Source organism: Balearica regulorum, chromosome 6 (assembly GCF_011004875.1).
Source record: "Balearica regulorum gibbericeps isolate bBalReg1 chromosome 6, bBalReg1.pri, whole genome shotgun sequence".
In the NCBI taxonomy this organism is placed as follows: Eukaryota; Metazoa; Chordata; class Aves; order Gruiformes; family Gruidae; genus Balearica; species Balearica regulorum.
This window is the reverse complement of record NC_046189.1, coordinates 21,079,456-21,100,412: the sequence shown is the minus strand read 5'-3', so window position 1 is coordinate 21,100,412 and position 20,957 is coordinate 21,079,456. Positions and strand designations below refer to the sequence as shown.

Here is a 20,957-nt window from a genome sequence, read left to right as displayed (position 1 = left end):
AAATGTTCACAAAATGAGAGTAGTGTAAAATGGCGTGCCAAAAAATTCTGCAAATTGTAATATTTTTAAAAAATCCAAAAATGTTAAAATTATGCAGGGGAAAGAAAATTTAATACTGATGTTGTTATGGTATTATAAATTTAACAAAAAAATCTATTGAAGATGCTAAAGTAAGTTGGGAAACAGGAGACTTTTTAGTATCTTCTGGAGACAGAAGTTCATTATGTTGAATGGTAAAAGCAACAATTAAAATAGTGCTGGGAGAAACATATGGCCTGAAGCAAAACTTGGAGTGAGTCCCTGACCTAGTACAAGGGGGGAAGATTCCCTTCTCGTTTGGGGGAATTTTGGCAGTATGATGGTCTTTTTTTTGTAACGACTCCATTCTGGGAGAAGTTGGCTTTTCCTCTCCAAAGCAAAATGTTTTTATCAGATGTGTCAAGGGCCTTAGCTGCAGCGGAAGCTCAGCTTGGAGCTCTGGCTTCCAAAGGCAGATCAGTGTGCTGCAACTCCAAGTGCCACATTCAAGGAAACTGAAAATCCCAACCTTTCTGGTGTCCCATGGGTGGGTCTGATTCCACATTTAGGTTTTAGGGCTTTTTTTCTACTTTTTAAGTTACAAGAGTAATGCTAGAAAATTAGAACAAATATGACTACCTCAGAAAAAGACATGAGTTAAATTCTACGTGTAACAGGAAATGCTAAGAAATGCCTACACATCTGTGGGCTTCCTAACTAAAGCATCAGGCACTAAGCTTTCTTTAAGTTGCTATTTTTCCCCTCTAGCACACTGCTGTAGTCACAGAAGGGAGTCTGGGAATGAATTAGGACTGAGTCACAGGTGATGTTGTTTGTAGAACTGTTGCAGAAGGTGTAAGATATATAGTGAAAAATGCAAGGAGTTCAGGAAGAGAAGGGACTTGCACGTCAGACAGTTGAATGGCATCAAATTGGAGACTATTCTTGTTTCTGCCAGTGTTTCTCTGTGATGTTGCAGGTCACTTGCATCAAACTTTTTAGAAGTGGCCACTCTGTTCCCTATTTTCCTGACAGCCAGTTTGAAACATCTTGTCCTCCTTTGCGGAAGAGCTAAGTGTTCTTGAACTGCAGCTGAGATCTATTACAGCTCTACTTGAGGCATGTGGAGTGCCTGAAAACTGAAAGATCTCAAGATTAAGTACCCAAAAACAGTGCATGCTTTGGATATTTTTAGGTTAATCTCTGGAACTAATAATCCTCTCCCATTTTGCAGGAATGTTAAGGAGATTTATTGTTTGATGAGGAGGGAACGAAACATGTCAAAAGGAAAAGAAAATAATAATTTTAAATTTACTATAGGCTTGGATATACTAAATAAATAACTAGAACTCAAATGGATGGACCTAAAAGAAATTGTTAAATGACTACCTAATCAGTGAACACTATCCTTTCTGTCCACAGAATGAGAGAGAATCTTGAAGGAGGAAAAAAAAAGTTACTTGATATTCAAGACTGTACATTCGGATATTAGGTCACAGAGAGGATTACACAGATATCCTTAATTGAGGCTTTTTTTTTTTGCTTTATTGCATGACTTCACAACTTGCTTTTTCAATGTAACACACATTTCTTCCCTCTAATGCTCCCAACAGTATGATATATTTGAATAAATGTTTGTCAAAGTGTAAGTCGACCCAAAATGTCTGCAACTTATAATTCATTTATGCTCATGCTCACTCACACTCTCTGACTGTCTCCCTCTCTCAGCTCTTTGGTATTCTGCACTGTTTTGGAGTGTCCATAGATAGCAGCTACAAATTAAGCTAGCTGAAGAGAGATCAGAGTTAAATGCACAGAGGCTTGCTGTAGGTCTTAGCCATTAACTGTTTCATAGCAGTACTCAGGAAATCACTGATGGCTTGCAATCACACTGGAAAATGAAAAATAACCACAGAATTGAATCTTGGCATCAGGCAATGTGTATTATATGTTTCTGCCCATTTTTGTCTCTGGGTAATGCCATGGGAGCAGACCACTGTGTTTTTTGTTTTTAAACAATGTTAAGGTGAACTATTTTTAAGTCAATATTGGTTTTGTGTCAACTTAATAGAGCCCTACAGTTCAATTATATGTCAACCAGAGCACAGAAAATTTGCTGTGAAAGTTCATTCTAATTTGTTAACGTTGTTTGATTTAACTCTAACTCTTTCTTCCTTTTTTCAGCTGTGCTTCAGTAGTCCAGCCCCAGTCAGTAAAGCACTGAAGCACAGGCTTTGTTTTAAGCATGTGCTTAACTCCCTAAGTACAAGCTGCAGTGCGCATTTGAGCTTCCATGCTTTGCTCAATAGGGAAAGACTTAAGCAAATGTATAAATGTTTTGTTGAATAGGAGCCTCTGCCAATACTCTAGTGAACAAATTTCCTGCCAGTGCTGTTCAGGGAGTAAATTTCTGAAACAGAAGGCTTAAAGTCAAGTTGTAATTTGAATAGTTCCTGTTTATACTCATGAAAACAGCAGAAAGTCGTCTGATATTTAGGTACCAATTGAATTTTTGAGTTTGAATGAAAGAGCTTCAAACTGAAAGTCATTCACAAAAAAATCTCTTGGCAATTCTGAAAAAAAACCAGCAACCTGAAATTAATCAAACAAAGGATTCAGTACAAATGCTGCACCTACTTTGGCCAGGCGTGTTCTGCAGCTGTATTCCCAGGCTTGGAGTTTGTTTTCCAGATACTTGAAATAAACTGACTGAAATGACAGAATGAATTTGAAGCCAAGTTTTTTGTATCTGTTTTATTGCAGGTGTTTCAGCCCAGCTCACCAGCACACGGCTGCGTAGGAACACGTCAGTGGGAACACCCTTTTGGATGGCACCCGAGGTAGGCAAACGTTCCTATCTGGATTGTCTCCATTCATTGCAATGCACACTTTGTTGCCATTACCACATAGCAGAAGAAAAGGATATCTTTTCTTCCTTCCCCTATGGCTGTGTTTCTACTTTACATCTAGGCCCCTGTTCAGTAAAATGAATGTACTATTAGAATATACAACATGGATTTCTAGTAATCTTCATTATTTACTTCTCTGTAATGTTTCCATAAAAGTACAGATAATCTGCAAATAACTGAGGGACTCCTTGAAAATTTTATGACTTTCCAATCAAGTACAGTATGTTTTCGTGTGCTTGTCTGTGCCTCTAAATACAGACTGGGAGGAGAACAAGGAATTCCCACACTCCTGTCTTGCTACAGGACTCTGCAAAACCCCGATTCAGCTATGTGTTCTTTAACCGTAATCATTGACTGGGTGCCTACGCACTTAGACACATGGACTAGCATAGATTAAACATAGAGAAAAATACTCTACAGGCAGCCTACCCAAATATCTTAGATCATATTTTTACGTACTTCTCCCCAGACATAACCCTTTTCTATTTCATGAAGCTCTAGAAAGTTTTAACACACTGTTGAACAGAAGTCCCTTATGTACTTTCCCTAAATTTGGGGTGAAAGATATTAATCTTTGCTCTCCCCACTTTAAAAAACAAAAAATATTTTTGTAAGGTATAGATTATGAAATTAAAAAATAGGGAATGAAAAGGGAGTGGTCTGTTTATTTGTAAGTTGTTAAACCTTCATTACAGTAGTAGCCTCATTTCTGTTGAAGGCTATTAGACGTATTTGAATTTGGGGGAATTTGGAATGGAATTTGCATCTGTTACAAATGCAGACAGGTCTATTTCTGTATGTCAAACAGTTAAAAGTATTGTGCAAACATTTGTTTTAAAACATTTTATACTTTTTATACATCTATTTCTGTTGCTAAGGACGGCTGATTATAGCTGAGCAGAGAAAAGAAGCTGCTGTAACGGATCCAAAATTGATCTTGCACAGTCTCACAAAGAATGGTTGATATTTTACCATCTCCATAACAACCAGTTTACGTCACAAAGGAGACACAAGATACCTTAGAAACCACTGTGAAAGCATTATTTATGGAATCACCTTGGTTGGAGACATTCTGAAACCTTTATAAAATACTCCTCTAGACAATAATGGACGTATTATGAAATATTTTATTGAACTCAGATTATTAGAAGTTATTTTTACAGTACTCTTTTGCTTGAATAATCACCTTCAAAGGCAGTAATCATGCTGAATTTATCTTCCCATCCTGCTTGAAAATATTCATTCTTGAGGTTAAAAGCCAAAGAAATGAGCAGAGATCTTGATCTGAAAAATTTGGACCTGAAAATACAACACTCATGTAACAAAGATATGTTATGTGCACAGCACATCAAAACAGGAACAGAAGTAGCTTAGAATGCTTTCTGTTTTGAAAAGATTTGTCAAAATAACCAACCCAGTACAATAAACATAGTAACTCATATCACATTTGCATGCCTGCGTCAGCCACATTGATCAGGCTTCATAGATGGGCCAATCTGCAAAACAGCTGTAAGATGCTCAGGCACCCGTTATGCTGCTGTTGAAATGGCTTTTAAATGACAAGTTGCATAACACTCGTGCTCAAGTCACTACAGTTGCTTTCTTTGTGTTCATAAGAATGACATATTTCAACCAATGTGTGAGGTGCAATTTACCTTCTGGGAGGATCTTTCTGGTATTTTTAGAATGTGCAAACAAGTTTTTATATGAAAGATGAAAGATTAGGACTGCAATAAGATGAAAAAATTTGCTTGGGTAACAGCTTATTAGGAGCAGTGTTTTCTAGATGAGACTATGGTGAGATCAGTAAAAATAGAAAAACACTTAACAGTTGCAAAAATCTTGCTGCCTAAAGGTTTTGACATAGGACACAATCTATGTCAAACCCCCAAATACCATAAAATATCTGGATAGAAAGGAACTGTTACTAGTGAGAGAAACAGAATGCATGAAGACTAGGATTTTTATATTTTTTTTCAATTGGACTTTTACTGTCTGTATGTGAAACTTAGGAGCCTCAGTCAATGCATAAGGCAATCACAGGACCTCATCTTATCTAAGGGTGAGAAAGGTGGATTTAATCTGAAGGGAGAGTGGAGTGGGGAGATGAAAAAGCTTGCCTTGGAGGAAGAGACTATAGCAGTGTTTCAGGGAAATGAACCTTGTGAAATGAAGCTGACAGGGAATATTTTCCAGGGTAAACCTCACGAAAATGTGGAGAAGAAGGATGCAAGATTATTCAAGCTGACAGGAATAACTGGATATAAGCAAGAGACAAATGTGCTGGAAACTAGAATCACTGGATCAGCCTGGATCAGGAACAGTCTGTATAATGAGGAAAACCATTGTATTTTAAGATGAAGTTTGCAAAATGTATCAAAGGCATGTATAGGGCATGGTACTTGTAATAGCATAAGTTAATATGAAAATAGCAGTGACTGGGGGTGGCGTAACATGTTCTGTTCAGCTCAGTGTTCTTACTGGCAGCATGAAACGCAGCAGCTTTTTTTGAGTGACTCGAACATCTTGGTTCTTTTTTTCTGATGACTGTGAGGCTTGTTTAGCAGCAACAGGACAGATCAGAAAGATTTGTCCTTGAGCATTTGTTTTGAGCAGAGCGTGTGACTAACAGAAATTTTTGCTGAAAAATGAAAATACAGGGAAAAACTAGGCTGTGTGAAAGCAACAGAGGAACTTGGCAAGGATGAGTCAGTTTGAGAGCAGCTTTAAAGTATACTCACTAAAAATCAATCATTGCTCTTTAACCTAATTAGTATTGTCTCGCACTTACATAGACATGCAGAAACTGGCGCATTGAATACAGGCATGCCAAAAAAAGATAAAGGCGGCAGGATGGCTTAAGTATGGTGAATGCTTAAAGCTGCCTGTTGCCAAACACAAGTTACCTAAAATCTGCTTTATTATGCTGAAGTAAATTGTGTTGAATGCTATCAGGAGGAATCAGATTTGAAATTTTTGAACTGAACTGCTTTTACGCCTCTAGTTCTAAACCTTGACATGTCTTGTTTTCAGTCTCCCATGCGGAACTGAAAAAAATCTAGTTCAAATAGAATTGCAGTTTTCCTTTTTTTCAAATATAATTATATTATCATGATCTAGCTGGAAACTTGACTCTTGAAACAAGCTCAGTTAGAATCTGTACATGTTTTCCTTGGCCCAGATCTAGTTTTAAGAACAGAAATAGAAAAAAATACTTGAAGTCAGAAAGAACTGGAGAGATGCTGAAGATAATTTAAAGCCATGGGAAGTATGCCATTATATTTTACTGATCACTGCTAAAAATGACAGTGTTGCATGCATACTTATGTTTTAAAAGGAACATAATTAAAATATAGTTGATCCTTTGAAGAACTACGTATTGAAATATCACACATGACAGTAGGAAAAACTGAGACATTGGTAAAGGAATCACATGAGTTCTGTAATAATGAGTTAACCAGAGGTAATATCTTGGCTCTATTTTGCTATTCAGAAGATTTCAGATGTCACAGTATTATTTAAAGCTGTGTCTACTCTGTATTTTGGGTATTTGTTACCATCCTGCCAAGATGAAGTAATGATCAGTAAGACTGCCTTAGAGACAACAGATTGTTTTTCTTCCCCCTGCTGAATCCAGGCATACTTCCTGGGATAAAATTCAGAGCATCAGAATAAATTTCTGAAGTGTTAGAACAATAGGTCACTAGTTTAAATTGTCTGTCTTTTTCCAATGTTCCTTTGTATTTTTTTTTAAACTTTAAATCTGATCATATATGTGTGCAATGAGTCAAATCCTGAAACAATGAGTAATATTTGCATTCTTTCTGTACAGAGCTGTGTCTCTGCATAATCTAGACAAAAAACAACCAAACTGGTAAAAAATGCACTCCAAAAAGTCATTTGCATTAATGTAGTTGAAAAATATATAAAGGGAAAAATCTAATTTTGAAAAGCCTCAAAGCTCACTGAAGCCAGTATTCATGACAGTAAGACCTGTGTTCAGGCCTTAGAATTTGGTCAAAAGAACATTTTCCTTTTGGTAGATTAGGGCTGATTTCTCTTATTTACCTCTGTATAGTAGGAGACATGAAAAATTACCCAAAAAAATCCATTTAATAGTAAATACATTTCATGTGTAGTTAGATAGTGAGTTGGAAAAAGAGCATAGGAAAGATAACCCCATCTCTAACCTGGGCTTATGTTTTTGATTAACTCTAAACAAGTACAGTGATACATTAGCCTGAAACTGTTCTTATTTTGTCACACTTCAACCTAGCTTATTTGCCAGCCCTTTGCTTACATCATGGGATTCAAGGTCAACATTCTGTTAATAGCTCTAGGTCTTTTCACTTTAATTCCTTATTAGCTAAAATTAACTCTTCTGATATGCACATTTTCACTATACTTTACATGCCAACTAAGCATGGAATTTTGTAAATGCTGATTTATAATGAACTGTAGAAATCTACCGCTCAGTATAAATAGGATGTAGATTTCAAGAATACACTTATTTTTCTGCCTGAAAGCCATTTAAAAACAGTTGTACAGTGAAACAGTATGTGCATTTTGTGATAAAGAAACATAAGGAACTATGTACCTTCTCTAATAAGGAAAATTTTGAAAATATTTCCTTATAACATCTTCCATGAAGGTAGAGTAACTATTCTCTTACAGCCAATGATAAGATAGATTACTGAATTAGCTTCTACTACAGCTTTTTTACCTCATGAATTATAGTAATTGAGATAAGATTGAAAACATAATTTTAAAAAAAATAACTGATTGTCTTTAGGAAGAAACTTCACAGATGGGAATAGAGAAAACTTCTGCTGCTTTTACAGAATCTGTGTTTATCTGACATCATGATTAATTAATAGTGAAATACTTGAAAATCCCACACATTTAGTGGGTAAAAATAATAAATGTGATAAATGGTAAAGATAAAGAATGGTGGCATTAAATAATTTAAAAAGTAGATTTTTATTACATTGTGATTTGAACAATTGCTTGTTGTTTAACATTACTATATTTATGATAGTATGTTAAGTTTAGGGTGTAAAGGAATTGCCTACTGGGTATACATTTTGAAATTACTTTAACATACTACTTATGTTAAAGTAGTGGGACACCACAGTGTGTTAGAAATTATTTTTAGGGAATATTAGCTGTCCTCTTGCAATGCAGCACTGGGTTTGAGTGCGGGCCTATGGTACGTGTGGTAAATAGGTATGGGCATGCTAGAGAGGAACTACTACAGAGTAAATGTGAGAAGGCAGAGCTGGGGGGGAAGTGTGGGAACCATTGCTCTAAATAGAGAGGGCAAGACTGTATGGAAGAACTGAGGGACACACAAATGAAATGACTTGCTTAAGGACTTAGAGCAGGTAAATGGCAGAATGTGGGATAGAATTAGGTCTCTATATGGGCACATATAACTAAAATGCTTGTGACTCTGAGATGCCACCTTCTGAGTTGACTGGCATGATTTAAACAAAGTTATCTTTTTGGGAACACAGATCTTTAGGAATTGAATAAAGAAATAAAAGAAATGGCAGTTTCTGCCCTGGTTTTTTTCCTCCCCACTTTCTTAATTTTCTGTTCTGCTCAAACCCAAGCTTTAACAAGCTGCACTAGTAAGGAGTTATGCTGAAGTTACTTAAAGTCCAGAAGGAAAGCAGTGGAATTCAGAAAGCTGAACTGGAATACAGAGGTTTCTGTAAAGGAGATGGCACACAAGAGAGGCAGAGAGCACAGCAGGACAGCATCAGCGAGCTCTCCCTGCAGAGTGAGGTCTGGCAGAATGCGTCACCTCCTCCTCTGCCTCCAGGAGAGTTGACCTAGCTAGTTGGGCTAGCATGGTAGGAGGGTTTGAAAAGGAGGTGGCAGCTGGAGGTAACCTCAGTACCTTGCCAGTTTCCTTGATAACATGGCCACAGTCTTGTGAAGGGATGTGGAGGGGTTGCAGATGCTTCTGTTTTGTTCCAACCTAAACAGCAGCTATAGAGGAGGTGTAAAAATTTCATCTAGAGTGCTTAAAGATTTAAAAAACAAAACAAAAAACCAAAACCAGTAGAGAAAATAATTTCAGTACCACACAGCCCTGCACTGAGATCCCTACATGAAATGTGTTTAGTTATGAGGCTGGAGTTGCCGCCAAGTTTTCAGTTTATTTGTGAAAGAAACAAATCTGTGTGAGGTGTGCAGTGTGTATCCTTACTGCTCAGGAGTAAATTTGTGGGTCAGAAATCAAATGTCTCAATGACATTAGTATTAGTAGTGTTGAGGCTGTGATGGTCTCATGGTATAAAGCAAAATAGATTTGTGTGCTTGAAAGCTTATCTGTTTTTCCTTACTGTATCATTTGGCCCAATGAAAGGTATTAGGTTTCCCTACAAATATAGCCTGCTGCCAGAGCACTCTAATGGTCTCAGGAATATTTCACTTGGGGGAGTTAAAAATGAAAATTGATTACTCACAGCTGTTAAAACACAATTGACTACTTGACATATAATTAATTTTCAATGAATCAACATTAATTGTGATAATTACTTATAAGAATTATTTAAAATATTAATTACTTTTTTTTTTGGTAACATTTTGAACAAGAAATGTGTGTTCTGATACACCATGGAAAAATTTGTACGATGATAATAAATAAGGACCTGAAATCTAAATAAGGAAATGGAGCAATATGGAGCCAATTTCAATCACAAATTTACTCTTTTAATTATGTCAATGTTCTTGAGGGGAGGGAGGGAGGGATAGAGATAGATAGGTAGATATCACTTTGGTCTGGATAATTCAGTATCCCCAGTGCTGATAATGCTATCATGAAAGACTTTTTGTTTTGTTTTGTTTTCAGTGCTTAGGACTTAGAATAATATTTAATTTATCTACATAGGAAATATAATATTAAGTTGGGTTACACAGTGTCAGGTGGAGCACAGAAGTTCAGTTGGTTTAGTTCATTTGACTTGCATAGCTAGCAATTTTGTTCTCCTTGCAGCAAGGGTAACAATTTTGTGCCACATTCATTTTACATACGCAGTGCTTTTCAGCATTGTGCTCACACACTTCATAAGCTGCTTAGTTAGCTACGTCAGCTGAGTACAGCACCACCGTTCTTCACGAGCATCAACCTTTTAACTCCAGACTCCTTTCTGCAGTGGGTCACCAGTGCTAATTGTGTATCAGTCGTCTCCAGGTAGCACATCTGTACTGCTGTTATTGGTATTGTGTATGCTTGCAGCTATACTTTGTATGTGCACTGTATATGCTGAGGCAAAATGAAAGTAAGTTCACTTCTTACAATTCTGGGTAAACTTAAAAGGGTTTGATGTATTTTATTTCAGCTAAACATATGTATAGCTTCCTCCCTGACCACAAGTCAGTATGATCACTGAGCAAATAACAGCTAGTTCTCCATATTACCTGTTTTCTTTCTTTTAAATCCACCTATGATCTACTTATGGGCTTGCTGAAATTCAAAGAAATCTTTGCATTGATTTCAGGCAGGTAGAATTATATCCTTGAATATAAAGTCTTCTTGCCAGGGTGTGAATCATCTTGTGTTTCTCTGTGAAGTTTCATGTTTCTGTAGAAGTGATAAATCACGCAGAATGCCTCATCACTGGTTTCTCTAAATTCCCTCCAGTTAGTGTGAGTAGTTTGTTTACGTGCCGTCTTTGCCAGACCAGTGAATTTCCCCCACCTCACCCTGTCCCAGTGTGACCCTCAGCACAATTAGTGTTGACGAGTACCATCACATTGTCTGTTTCTCTGTGTGGTGTTTAGGCACTTTCCATCCTACAGCAGTGTGGCTGGGCATGAAATCATGATGAAATTACAGCTAATACAAAAGGTGACAGCCTGTCTCCTTAGCAACCTGGGCCACTGCACGCACATAACCAGCCCATGCCGAAGTGAAAGACTTAGTACTTTTTCCCATGGTGTTTACTGGCAAGTCTCAAGATTAACTACATCACCCCCCCTGAAGCTTTGCCATGAACATAGCATTTGCAGCAAAGCAAACTACCTCTTCTTTTTTGCTTGTACAAGCAGAGGAGGATTTTGCTGGATATAAAATAGGTACAGATGTGATGATGTCTTTGCAGAAGGTAGAGAAAGCAAGTAGCGTTTTCTTCAGTTTCAGATAATTTCTTCTGGGCTCTGTTTTCATGCCACGCTGGGCAGAGCAGGCACCAGTAGTGCTGAGAGGCACTCTCAGCTCCAGAACTCTGTACGAAAAGGACAGATGTTTCCAAAAAAATAAATATCTCTGAGTTCCCGATAGAGACAGGAATATAATAAAAGATAAGTCAATGGCATTTTTCCTTTTTGTGTTTGGCTTGTAGAAATTTTTGCTCTGCAGGGAGTTGCAATAATTTTCAAGGCAAAATAGGACCGGGGCATTCGCAAGTTCTTAGCTTGTAAACTATGACTGAGAGAACTCCTTCAGATTTCAGGGTAGAATGTTGTCTGTTAGCTAACATATAAAGCAAACTGCCAATGTGCACCTTTCATCAAGGAAAATGCTGTAAAATTTGATGCTTGCTTTAAAAATTAAAATGAGTGGCCTTTGTGTTTATCTCAGTGGTGCATAAATTGGTAAATTCTAATAATAAATCGCACAGAACCTGAAAACTTGTTTCAAACCGAAGTGATCATTAAATTCATATATGTGCTGCACACTCAGTGTCAGAAGAGCAGTTAATTTTGTATGTTTTCTGTGAGGCTGATCTCACTATAGTCAAGCTAACTGTCTAAAACGTACTAGGTTGCATGGTCCACTGGCTGAATTTTTGTAAACAAAGCGAATGCAGATTAAGGGGAATATTTTTCTGAAAGAATCACTGCAGGCTCTGATAGTAGAATGAAGGAGAATCTGATAGTGTTTAATTCCCCTTGGTTAGAGTACCAGTATTTTGCCATAGTGTCATTTTACTGCTATGTACCATATTTACTGGAGGTGTAGCTGTTAGCTGTGGAGCAGAAGACATACAAAGATGCGTTATACATTTCTTTCTCTTTGGTAGGTAAATTGTGAAGCTGAGAAAAGCTCGAAGACTTTTTTTTCTTTAAAACAGCAGTTGCAGTATACTTTCTTTTCCCCATCCATTATGAGTGCAAAGGCCTCTGATGCTCATATTATTTTAGTGTTGCTTGTTAAACTTTCGAAGACTGAGATACATAGTAAGATTTGCCATCAGCCTGTAGTTAGAAGCAATTGTGATGTGCTTATAGAGGAAAAAGTGGTGGTGTCTTTGAATGTGGGAGACCAGCTATGTTTGCAGCACTGCTGGGGAAGTCCAGTGTGACCTTGAGCAGGTCCTTCTTTTCCTTTCCTTGAAAATGAAAATATATTCCTCTGAGTCATAAAGTTTGAGAACAAATAGACAAATATTTGCAAAGGACTCAGCAGACTGATGAGAAACAGGCAACTTCTGAGGTAGTCACTTCCAGGAGAGGGGCTCTAGCAGCTTTTTAACCAAGCAGATAAGTATTTTTCATGTATTTAAAAAAAAAAAAAAAAAAAGGAGAACACAGTGCATTTAATTAGTCACACATGGATAAGCTACTTGCAGCTGGAGTCATGGCCTTGGAAGCTGATGTGTTGTTTTGGGGTTTTTTTTGAGGAAGTGTCCTTGAGTATACAGATGATTTGGGGAACTGTATGAAGAAACAAAAATAATCAAGAAATACAAGCTTCACTTTCAATCTCTGAGCAAAACTGCAATGAAGGAGACTTCAGCCCAACAGCAAATATGGCTACTGTAGAATATATTATTTAAGTATCTCTGATGGATCTCCATGCTGACTTTCTTACAAGTTTTTACATCAAACTCTATTTCTTTCCTTCTCTCTAAGGCACAGTATAAAGAAATGAAATTATCACAATAGGCTTCTGAAATAAGGGTGGTGGTTTAAAGCGCTCTGCTTGAGTTGCGTAGAATCTATGTACTGCACAGTAAAACTCATCTTTTTTAAGAGATAGAGGGATCTCTGGGATGAGATCAAGGCTATAATGAACTCTTTGAAGAACTAAGAAATATTTCAGAGCTTTCACTTAAGACATTCTGTTGAAGAGAAGGGAGATGAGAAAAAGATCCTTGCATGACAACTTTGAAAAACACCACATTAACTAATGAAACTCTGCCTCTTCAAGTTGGAGAAAAAAATCCCTGAACCCTCTTTTGCAGTGCTTACTTTCATTTTTCCCCATTCTGTTTATTTGATAGTTGATGTGTAGGGGAATGTGTATGTATGTTCTCAAATGGTTTGCAGGCATTTTGCTGATCACTTTATCATGTCTTAAAGATCACTAGTGTTCCTCAGACAATAATTGAGAAACGCTGGTCTAATACTCTATCAGAAGATTCTTTGACATTACAGCAATAAAGGGGAAGTACCACTGTCAGTAGAGTATGAAAAGAAATTTAGTTAGAAATGCTAACCTGGAAAAATTGAGGAGGAAGAGAGAGATCTCAACACATTTCAAAACAATGATAGATAATTCAGGAAAGGTCTTAATTTTTCTGGACTGATTTGCTCTAGGAAAAGAACTTATCTATTAGTATATAGCAAAGGAATTAACTAATGCCCAACTTTACTGCCAAAAAAACCCCCAAAGATTCTGGTATTATTTTAACTAGAATGTTCAACACCCCTGATTTCTGATAAAATAAATGATGAGTGCTGTATGATGGGGTCATGAATCCCAGAGTAAGAGATGCCTGTTGGATGGAATCTCTACCAGAGGCAGGAACACCTCTGTTAGGTGCAGCTTGTGGAGACAGTAACCAAGAGGTTAAGCTGGAATCAGCAGCTTCCCCAGGAAAGGTTTTCTTAGAGCAGGCTGTGAGTGGCTCTCTGCCAGCAGCTACCTGGGGGGTGCTGACTTGCACGTTGGCTTCTCTGCAAAGCATTGTCCCAAATTGAAGCCCTAACACAAGAAGTCAGAAGTAATACAGAAGTAAAAAGAAGTGTCTTCTAGGACATAGATACAGCCACCCTAAGTCATGCTATCAGAAATTCTGTTTATCTTAAGTATAAATTAGTAACAATACTTAAGTTATGAGAAGAATCGTGGAAGCTGATACTAGCAATATGTGGGGATCTGAAAAATTTTCAAAGCAGTTGATCTGATTGATGAGATTTGGGAAGACAAACTTGCGACAGGATTCCAAATCGTGATACAGTAAAAGGCAGTGAAGCTGCAATTTTTGTCTGATCCCTTTGCAAAGATAAGGCCTAAATTTAAACTTTAGTTTGAATATCACGTTTAGATGCAGAATTGTTTCCAGCTTATATGAATAGTTAGCTTATGATTAGAATGTAAACAGTGGGTTAGCTGGAAGTGTGCATCAAGTTTGTGATGTAAAACAGTTTTGATGTCCAAGGAGAGATTCCTGTTAACTTCAGTTTTTCTTAGACAAGGTACATGGTATGTTAATTAAGATTTTTTTTTAACTACTCAAATCTAGTAGAGACAAACTAAAAAAAAAAAAAAAGACAGAAATGACTGATGGATATTCTTATCTAAACAACAGCTGTGCAAATCAGTCTATCCTCATGAATAGTCATAGAAGTTAATAAGAATAACATCAATAGGGTTCTCTGCTGTTGTAATAGGTTTCTGTAAGAAGTGCTCTCAAAACCAGAATTCAGTAGTGTTCTTTGTATAGATACTTCAAGCATATCATGGAGTTTAATGTATTTTTAAAAAGAGGGAATTGTTTTTAAAGAAGACAAACCTAAGACAAGTTCTAATTTACTGTTACATTTTTGTGGGTTTTTTCCTAACTGGGATATACAGGCAAAGATACAGATTTGAAAGCTACGTAGGATTTTAGACGTGACTCAAAAAAGTACTTTCATGTCACACGAGGGTGGTGTGAATTGTGCATTAGGTTAAAGCGTTGTTTTCTCTGCTTTTTTCTGACAGGTCATTGCTTGTGAACAACAGTATGACTACTCATATGATGCTCGATGTGACGTATGGTCCTTGGGAATAACAGCTATTGAACTGGGGGATGGAGACCCTCCTTTATTTGACATGCATCCGGTGAAAACCCTTTTTAAAATTCCAAGGTATGGCACTAGATGGCTCTCTTCACTCACTAGTTTGTTCAAAGACAATCTAGTCAAAGGAGAAAGAAATATTTGGTAAACATTTGTGCTTCAAATCCTAAGAAACTCTCATATGAAAAGACATTAAAAAGCTGTAATGTTAAAGACTTCTTCTTTCAGCCTGACTTACACAATAATTTATATTTAGAACGCCTTGAAATGATAAAGATGTACGTATTTATTCTTATCTTAGAATATAAAATCATATAATATTAAGGTACCTCCCTTCAAAAGTACTATAGCTGCTATTGATGAAAACATTTGTTTCAAAAGAGGAAGAAGCCAGCATTTGTAACTGTTGAATAATGTTTTTAAATGTTATTCCCCTAGAGTCTTAGGCTTGTTTTACCACACAATTTTGACAATGCTATGAAGCAGTCTGATAGTTTCAGCAAACTGTAGTCGTAATTTATTTTTTCATTTACTCAAGGATGTTAAAATGTGAAGATTTGGATTGTCATACATGGATATGAAAAAGGGATAGAAATTCCCTCTGTGCATAGTCATGCAAATTATCTGTATTATTTCATGCTGTCTGGTTTTGCTTTTGTTTTGTTTTCATTTCGTTGAGTCTTCCTGAATAAGTTAAGATGAGATTGACAGTGTAAAACAAGAGTTTAACCACATAACAGTTTGTAATAATAGAAGAAATATAGAAAGAATTTGTCTGTCATCGATTAGACTGGCATATACTTGTCTTTTCCACGTTTTGCTCATAAAGAAAGAATCACCACTGACTGATAGCAGTTTAAAACCTTCAGCAATACAAGTGTTTGACCTTTTGTTATCTGCACAGTTATCATAGGCCTTTAAAATTTCTTCTGATTGCAATTTGCATTTCTGATTAAGTCTATTTATATGCAGATGCAGTTGTGCTGGGTTCTGCGTCATCTAGTTATCTCGTTCTACCCAGCTCAGACGTGAACTGCCACCACTCTTGCCAAAATAATTCATACCGAAGCAGCGATTCATCTTGGTGCCTTTGTACAAGTGTAAAACAGGTCCTGGCAATTAAGGCAGTAAGGGAGGCTTCAGATTACTAAAGCAGCATCTATAAATTTTATCAGCTCTCGAAACAGTTTAAAAGGACAGAAGTCATACCAAAAGTAACACCAAGCAGTGGGAAGGTACATAGAACAGGGCACACAGAGGCTTTGATTTCTATCTATAGTTTACCTCTTTCCCTATTTGTTGTAACATCTCTGTATGACTTAGATACTTCACCTTTGTTTTGCTATCTGATGAATTAAATAATGGCTACATTTACTAAATAGAATGGTAGCAATTTTTAAGTCCCTCTGCTTTGCATTTTATGAGCTATAACTCTGTTCCTGGTAACTGTGCATTCATAGTAAAGTGGCCTATGATGAGTGCTGGATGGCATAAGGGCCTGGGGTATAGGAAATAGAGCTTCTCTCCCAGTACTTGTTTAAAGTCAATTCAGAGGGATAGTAAATTCGATCAAAAGGTGCATTCCCCTCTTGTAGTTGTTTGACAGTTTAGAAGTAATCTTAGTGCAGTTCCTGATATCTGTGCTGTAATTCACACATTTCTAACAGCACTTTCAACATGAGCATTGAGGCTTTTCTCAGGTTGAAAGTGGTTCTTCCAAGCACTGCCTGTTGAGTGGTCAAGCAGCTATGTATAGAAGCATTGCACCTCACCTTCTGAGACTGTTCAATCCAAAATCCTCTGAGCTTAGGGATCTGACATCTTTACACTTTCTGCTTTCATGATAATATCTGTGTCTGAAGTTATAAATGCAAATGTTAAGTCATTTGGTCATTTTTACATAGTTAGTATCCTCGATTATCATCTCTGAATTTATCCAATACAAATTCTCACCTATTATAACATCTAGTAGCAAATAAGCCTACAAGGTAGCTATATTTTACTGGAAGAACTCTCTCCGTTTGTGTGCTACTCTGTAGCTTTATTTGATAACCCTTAGCTGCCTTATGAGAAGATGAAAGGTACGGTCAATCCCTATTTTCCCCCCTTCACATGACTTAATGTCATTGTAAGAGCCAATCAAAAGAAAAGGAACCCTGCTGTGTCCTTCTTTTTTTTCTTTTTTCTTTTTTCTTTTGTTTTTCATATTGCTTCTCAAGCACTTGCCCAAGACTTCCTCTGCATCCATTTGTGTATTTGAGCCAAAGCTCTCAGCCCTAGTTTTTGGCTCAGTGAGACTACAGTTAGACTCCGGACTCAACAAGTTTCTTAACTGAGACTAGCATTTGTCACATCTCCAGAGGCATTTGTGCTGTGCAGAGGGATCTTCATGTATTAAAATTGCTCTGCTGATACCTGCAATCAAATAGCTTAGGTTAGCGTGGAGTGAATGAGAGGCAGCGTATTCATGCGGCTCAAATTCTTGTCTCAGCTGAGGGGTGGTAACCACTAGCTTTCTGTAGGAGGCTGCCTGCCTGGGCTTTCCCTACCATGGGCTCTGCTCCACCCATCGTTTAAAACAAGACATAATTCTGCGCATCTGGTAAGATAGAGGAAGGGCTCACTCAGCTGACTGCCTTCAGTTCTCAGATGGTGACAGCACTGCTCTCAAGTGAAATCTGGAGCTTAGTGCTCCTGAGGGATGTAGGGAGAAAGAACTCATTCAGCTAGGTTTTGCTTTCACCTGGAAAATGGCCACTAGCAGGAGGCTAGCAGTTTCTGAAATTATCTCACAACTGTAATTTGCCATTCAAACCGCATTAATATTGGAGTACAATGGAGCTGAATACTAAGGCACACACTTCTAATTCTGGGATTCTGGAAGTAGTTTCAAGACCTGGGTCAGGAAGTAATATAACCTTATATAAATCCAGCCTTGTGTATGTACCCATACTCTAATTTCTGATAGACATACACATAATTTAATTTGTTGGTAACAGCTCCTCTTTCAGCTGTGGTTTCTTGTGGTTTGATGTGAAACTGGCAAATCAGGTTTCAGCTATTGTTAAATGTACTAAATGCACTAATACCAAATGACACCAAAGTGTGTTGCACAGTTATGGTTTGAGTGTGGTACCATACAGTCCACCGCCATTTTATCTGGAAGTGTAAAATTGTGAATAATGAGCAATAAATGTAATGGACTGTTGATTTACTGTATATATCTGATTTCTGTATGTGTTCTCTCAGGATAATTTTTGTTGATTGGGCTGATGTGACTTTAGTTTGGAGAAGAAGAGGTGAAATTGCTATTCACAGTAAATGACACTTGGACATCCTTCAGGCAGAGAGTTACCAGGAATTATTTCCTTGTTTCCTTACATTATTGACTACAGTTGATCCATATCTTTCTATTTAGACTGCTTTCTGTGTGCTAGACTGCTCTGTTTTGTGTGCTGCTGATTTTTTACATTAGCAGAAAACTGCAATAGTTTTCAAGTTTTATTATCAAGCACTGAATAATCTGTTGTCATGAATGTACTTAAAAATGTTAGTAATGGCAAAATTGCCAAAACTAGATGCAGAAATCTGTGCGTGTGTTTCCACAGAACTCTTCCATTCCCAAGTAGGGAATAAAGTAGTTGTTTCTATGTTAGTTTAGTCGTTGGTTTTTTTCCTATAGACAGCCAGTAACTGTGCCATTAGCCTTGGCATTGAGTTTCAACTTAGTGAGCTGTGGAGCTAGTCTTAAATTAATACGATTGAAATCAGTGAGTCTTTACTTTGACTTTATAGGGTTTGAATCAACCATCGAATGAATGATTTTGTACTAACAGTCACAGCAGTTACATATCCCCAAGATCTTTGGAGATGTCTTCTTGTGTAGAACACATGTGAAGGATTACGCTTTTACTGTTTTCATGTGCTAATTTAAGCAGGAAAATGGGAGAAGCTAACAGTAGCCAAACATCCTACACTGTGTTCTCTAAACGAGAAGCAAGTAAGTTATCAAATTTAGATGGTACTAGTCACAAAGCCTAAATTTTCTTCTAGTAGGTAAGAAATTACACTTCTCTATACTTTCTATACAGCAGTTATAACCATGGAAGAGAAGGTTAGAGTGACACTGTTTTAGAAAATTAAATATTCAGCAAAGCATACTCAAAATTTCAGTCGCCAGGAAACTTTATTCCCAAACTTAAGGCTTCTGTTAAACTTAACACCTCCAACTAACACAGATCCACATCTGAATTATATAACTTGAACCAGGGGTGGACTAAGCTTCAGGTTGAATGGCCTAGAGGCTTGCAAATGAGCATGTCTGTGGATGCATCATAGGACCCCAAGATGTTTGGGTCATATGGTATTGCTGGAAGAGGAGGCCCCTAATGCCCATTTAAATCCCGATATATCTTCAGCGTTTCTATTCAAAGTATTTTACATTCCCCTCTTTGGAGGACATTAATGGAAAACAATATATCTCACAGTAAAACATTCCAGTTGCCATGAATGTTCTCTCTGAACACCCTAGGTATATATCTCATTGGAAGACTGTTGAAATTAGGATTTTCCCAGTCCTACTTCTTTGTGCAGGCTAGTATTTCTAGAGAAATGACAGAACTTGCAGTGATAGCCTTGTGAGCTGTCAAATAAGACTGGAGGCTGGTCCATAAGGCAGAAGTTCATAATATGGAAAATTGTGATGGCACTAAGATGTTTGATTTTTGCGTTCTCCATTAGTGCTCTGAGTTCCTACCTCTGTACTTGTGTAACTGTTTTTATTTTATAGTTTTCACATCTGTCATTTCAGCATTGCTGGAAAAAGATTCAAATACTTTTGTCACTAATCAGGATCCTGTTCCTGTCTGCTGAAAGTGTTTTGTTTGAAGATAGTTCTTAACAGGACATTGTAGATAACAAGGCCTCAGTCACGTCTGTCTCTCTTTTTGTCTCCTCCATCTCCTTAACATGAGTGGGAACTGTCTTGTGTGATTGCTGTGCCTTTCTAAATAAAGAACATGACTTATCCTTTCTTATTTGCAGTTCTCTTCCCCCATCTTGTTCAAGGTAAGGATTTTATTACGAAGATTCTAGTGAAAGGCCCATAAATGCTTCTGTTAGATAAATAACATTAGTTGAAAGACTGTGAACAGATGTGTTGTTCCCTGTCCTCCATTTTTAGTGTGTTTTAAACTGTAACTACAAACTGCCTGGAGTGCGAAGTGGGTGACATACATGCACTGCTGAACTGACATGGTTGATCGTTGTCATGAATCAGACACACTTACACTGTTTCTCACATCTAGAACTCTGTCTTGCAGCTACCAGAAGTCTCTGTTTGAATAGAACAGTAAAAAGGTTTCCTTTCATTAAGTCAAGCAACATAAAATGTGATTACAGATTGAATTTATCTCGACAAAATAGCTGATATCCTGAGGACAGGTGAACTGTCAGAATTCCATGCCTGGCAAGATTATGGAGCAGACCCTCCTGGAGACTATGCTCAGGTACATGGAAAATAAGGAGGTGGTTGGTGACAGCCAACATGGCTTCACTCGGGGCAAATCATGCCTGACAAACTTGGCCTTCTATGATGGGGTTACAGCATCCATGGATAAGGGAAGGGCAGCTGACGTCATCTGCCTGGACTTGTGCAAGGCATTTGATAATGTCCCACATGACATCCTTGTCTCTAAATTGGAGAGACATGGATTCGATGGATGGACCACTCGGTGGATAAGGAATTGGCTGGATGGTCACAATCAAAGAGTTGTGATCAATGGCTCAATGTCCAAGTGGAGAACGGTGACGAGTGGCGTCCCTCAGGGGTCGGTACTGGGACCGGCACTGTTCAACTTCTTTGTTGGCAACATGGACAGTGGGACCGAGTGCACCCTCAGCAAGTTTGCTGACGACACCAAGCTGTGTGGTGTGGTCGACATGCTGGAGGGAGGGGATGCCATCCAGAGGGACCCTGACAGGCTGGAGAGGTGGGCCCGTGTGAACCGC

The 20,957-nt window shown here is 37.7% G+C and overlaps 1 protein-coding gene across 4 annotated transcripts in view; it reads left to right on the top strand.

Annotated features, from left to right (window-relative positions):
- Nucleotides 1-20,957, top strand: part of MYO3B (myosin IIIB) — a 209,017-nt gene that overhangs the window by 33,140 nt on the left and 154,920 nt on the right. For all 4 annotated transcript variants that reach the window (XM_075756693.1, XM_075756695.1, XM_075756694.1 and 1 more), the window contains exons 9-10: nt 2,782-2,858; nt 14,872-15,017. In XM_075756693.1, the coding sequence (XP_075612808.1) occupies nt 2,782-2,858; nt 14,872-15,017 (223 nt within the window). The remainder of the gene's footprint in view (nt 1-2,781; nt 2,859-14,871; nt 15,018-20,957) is intronic.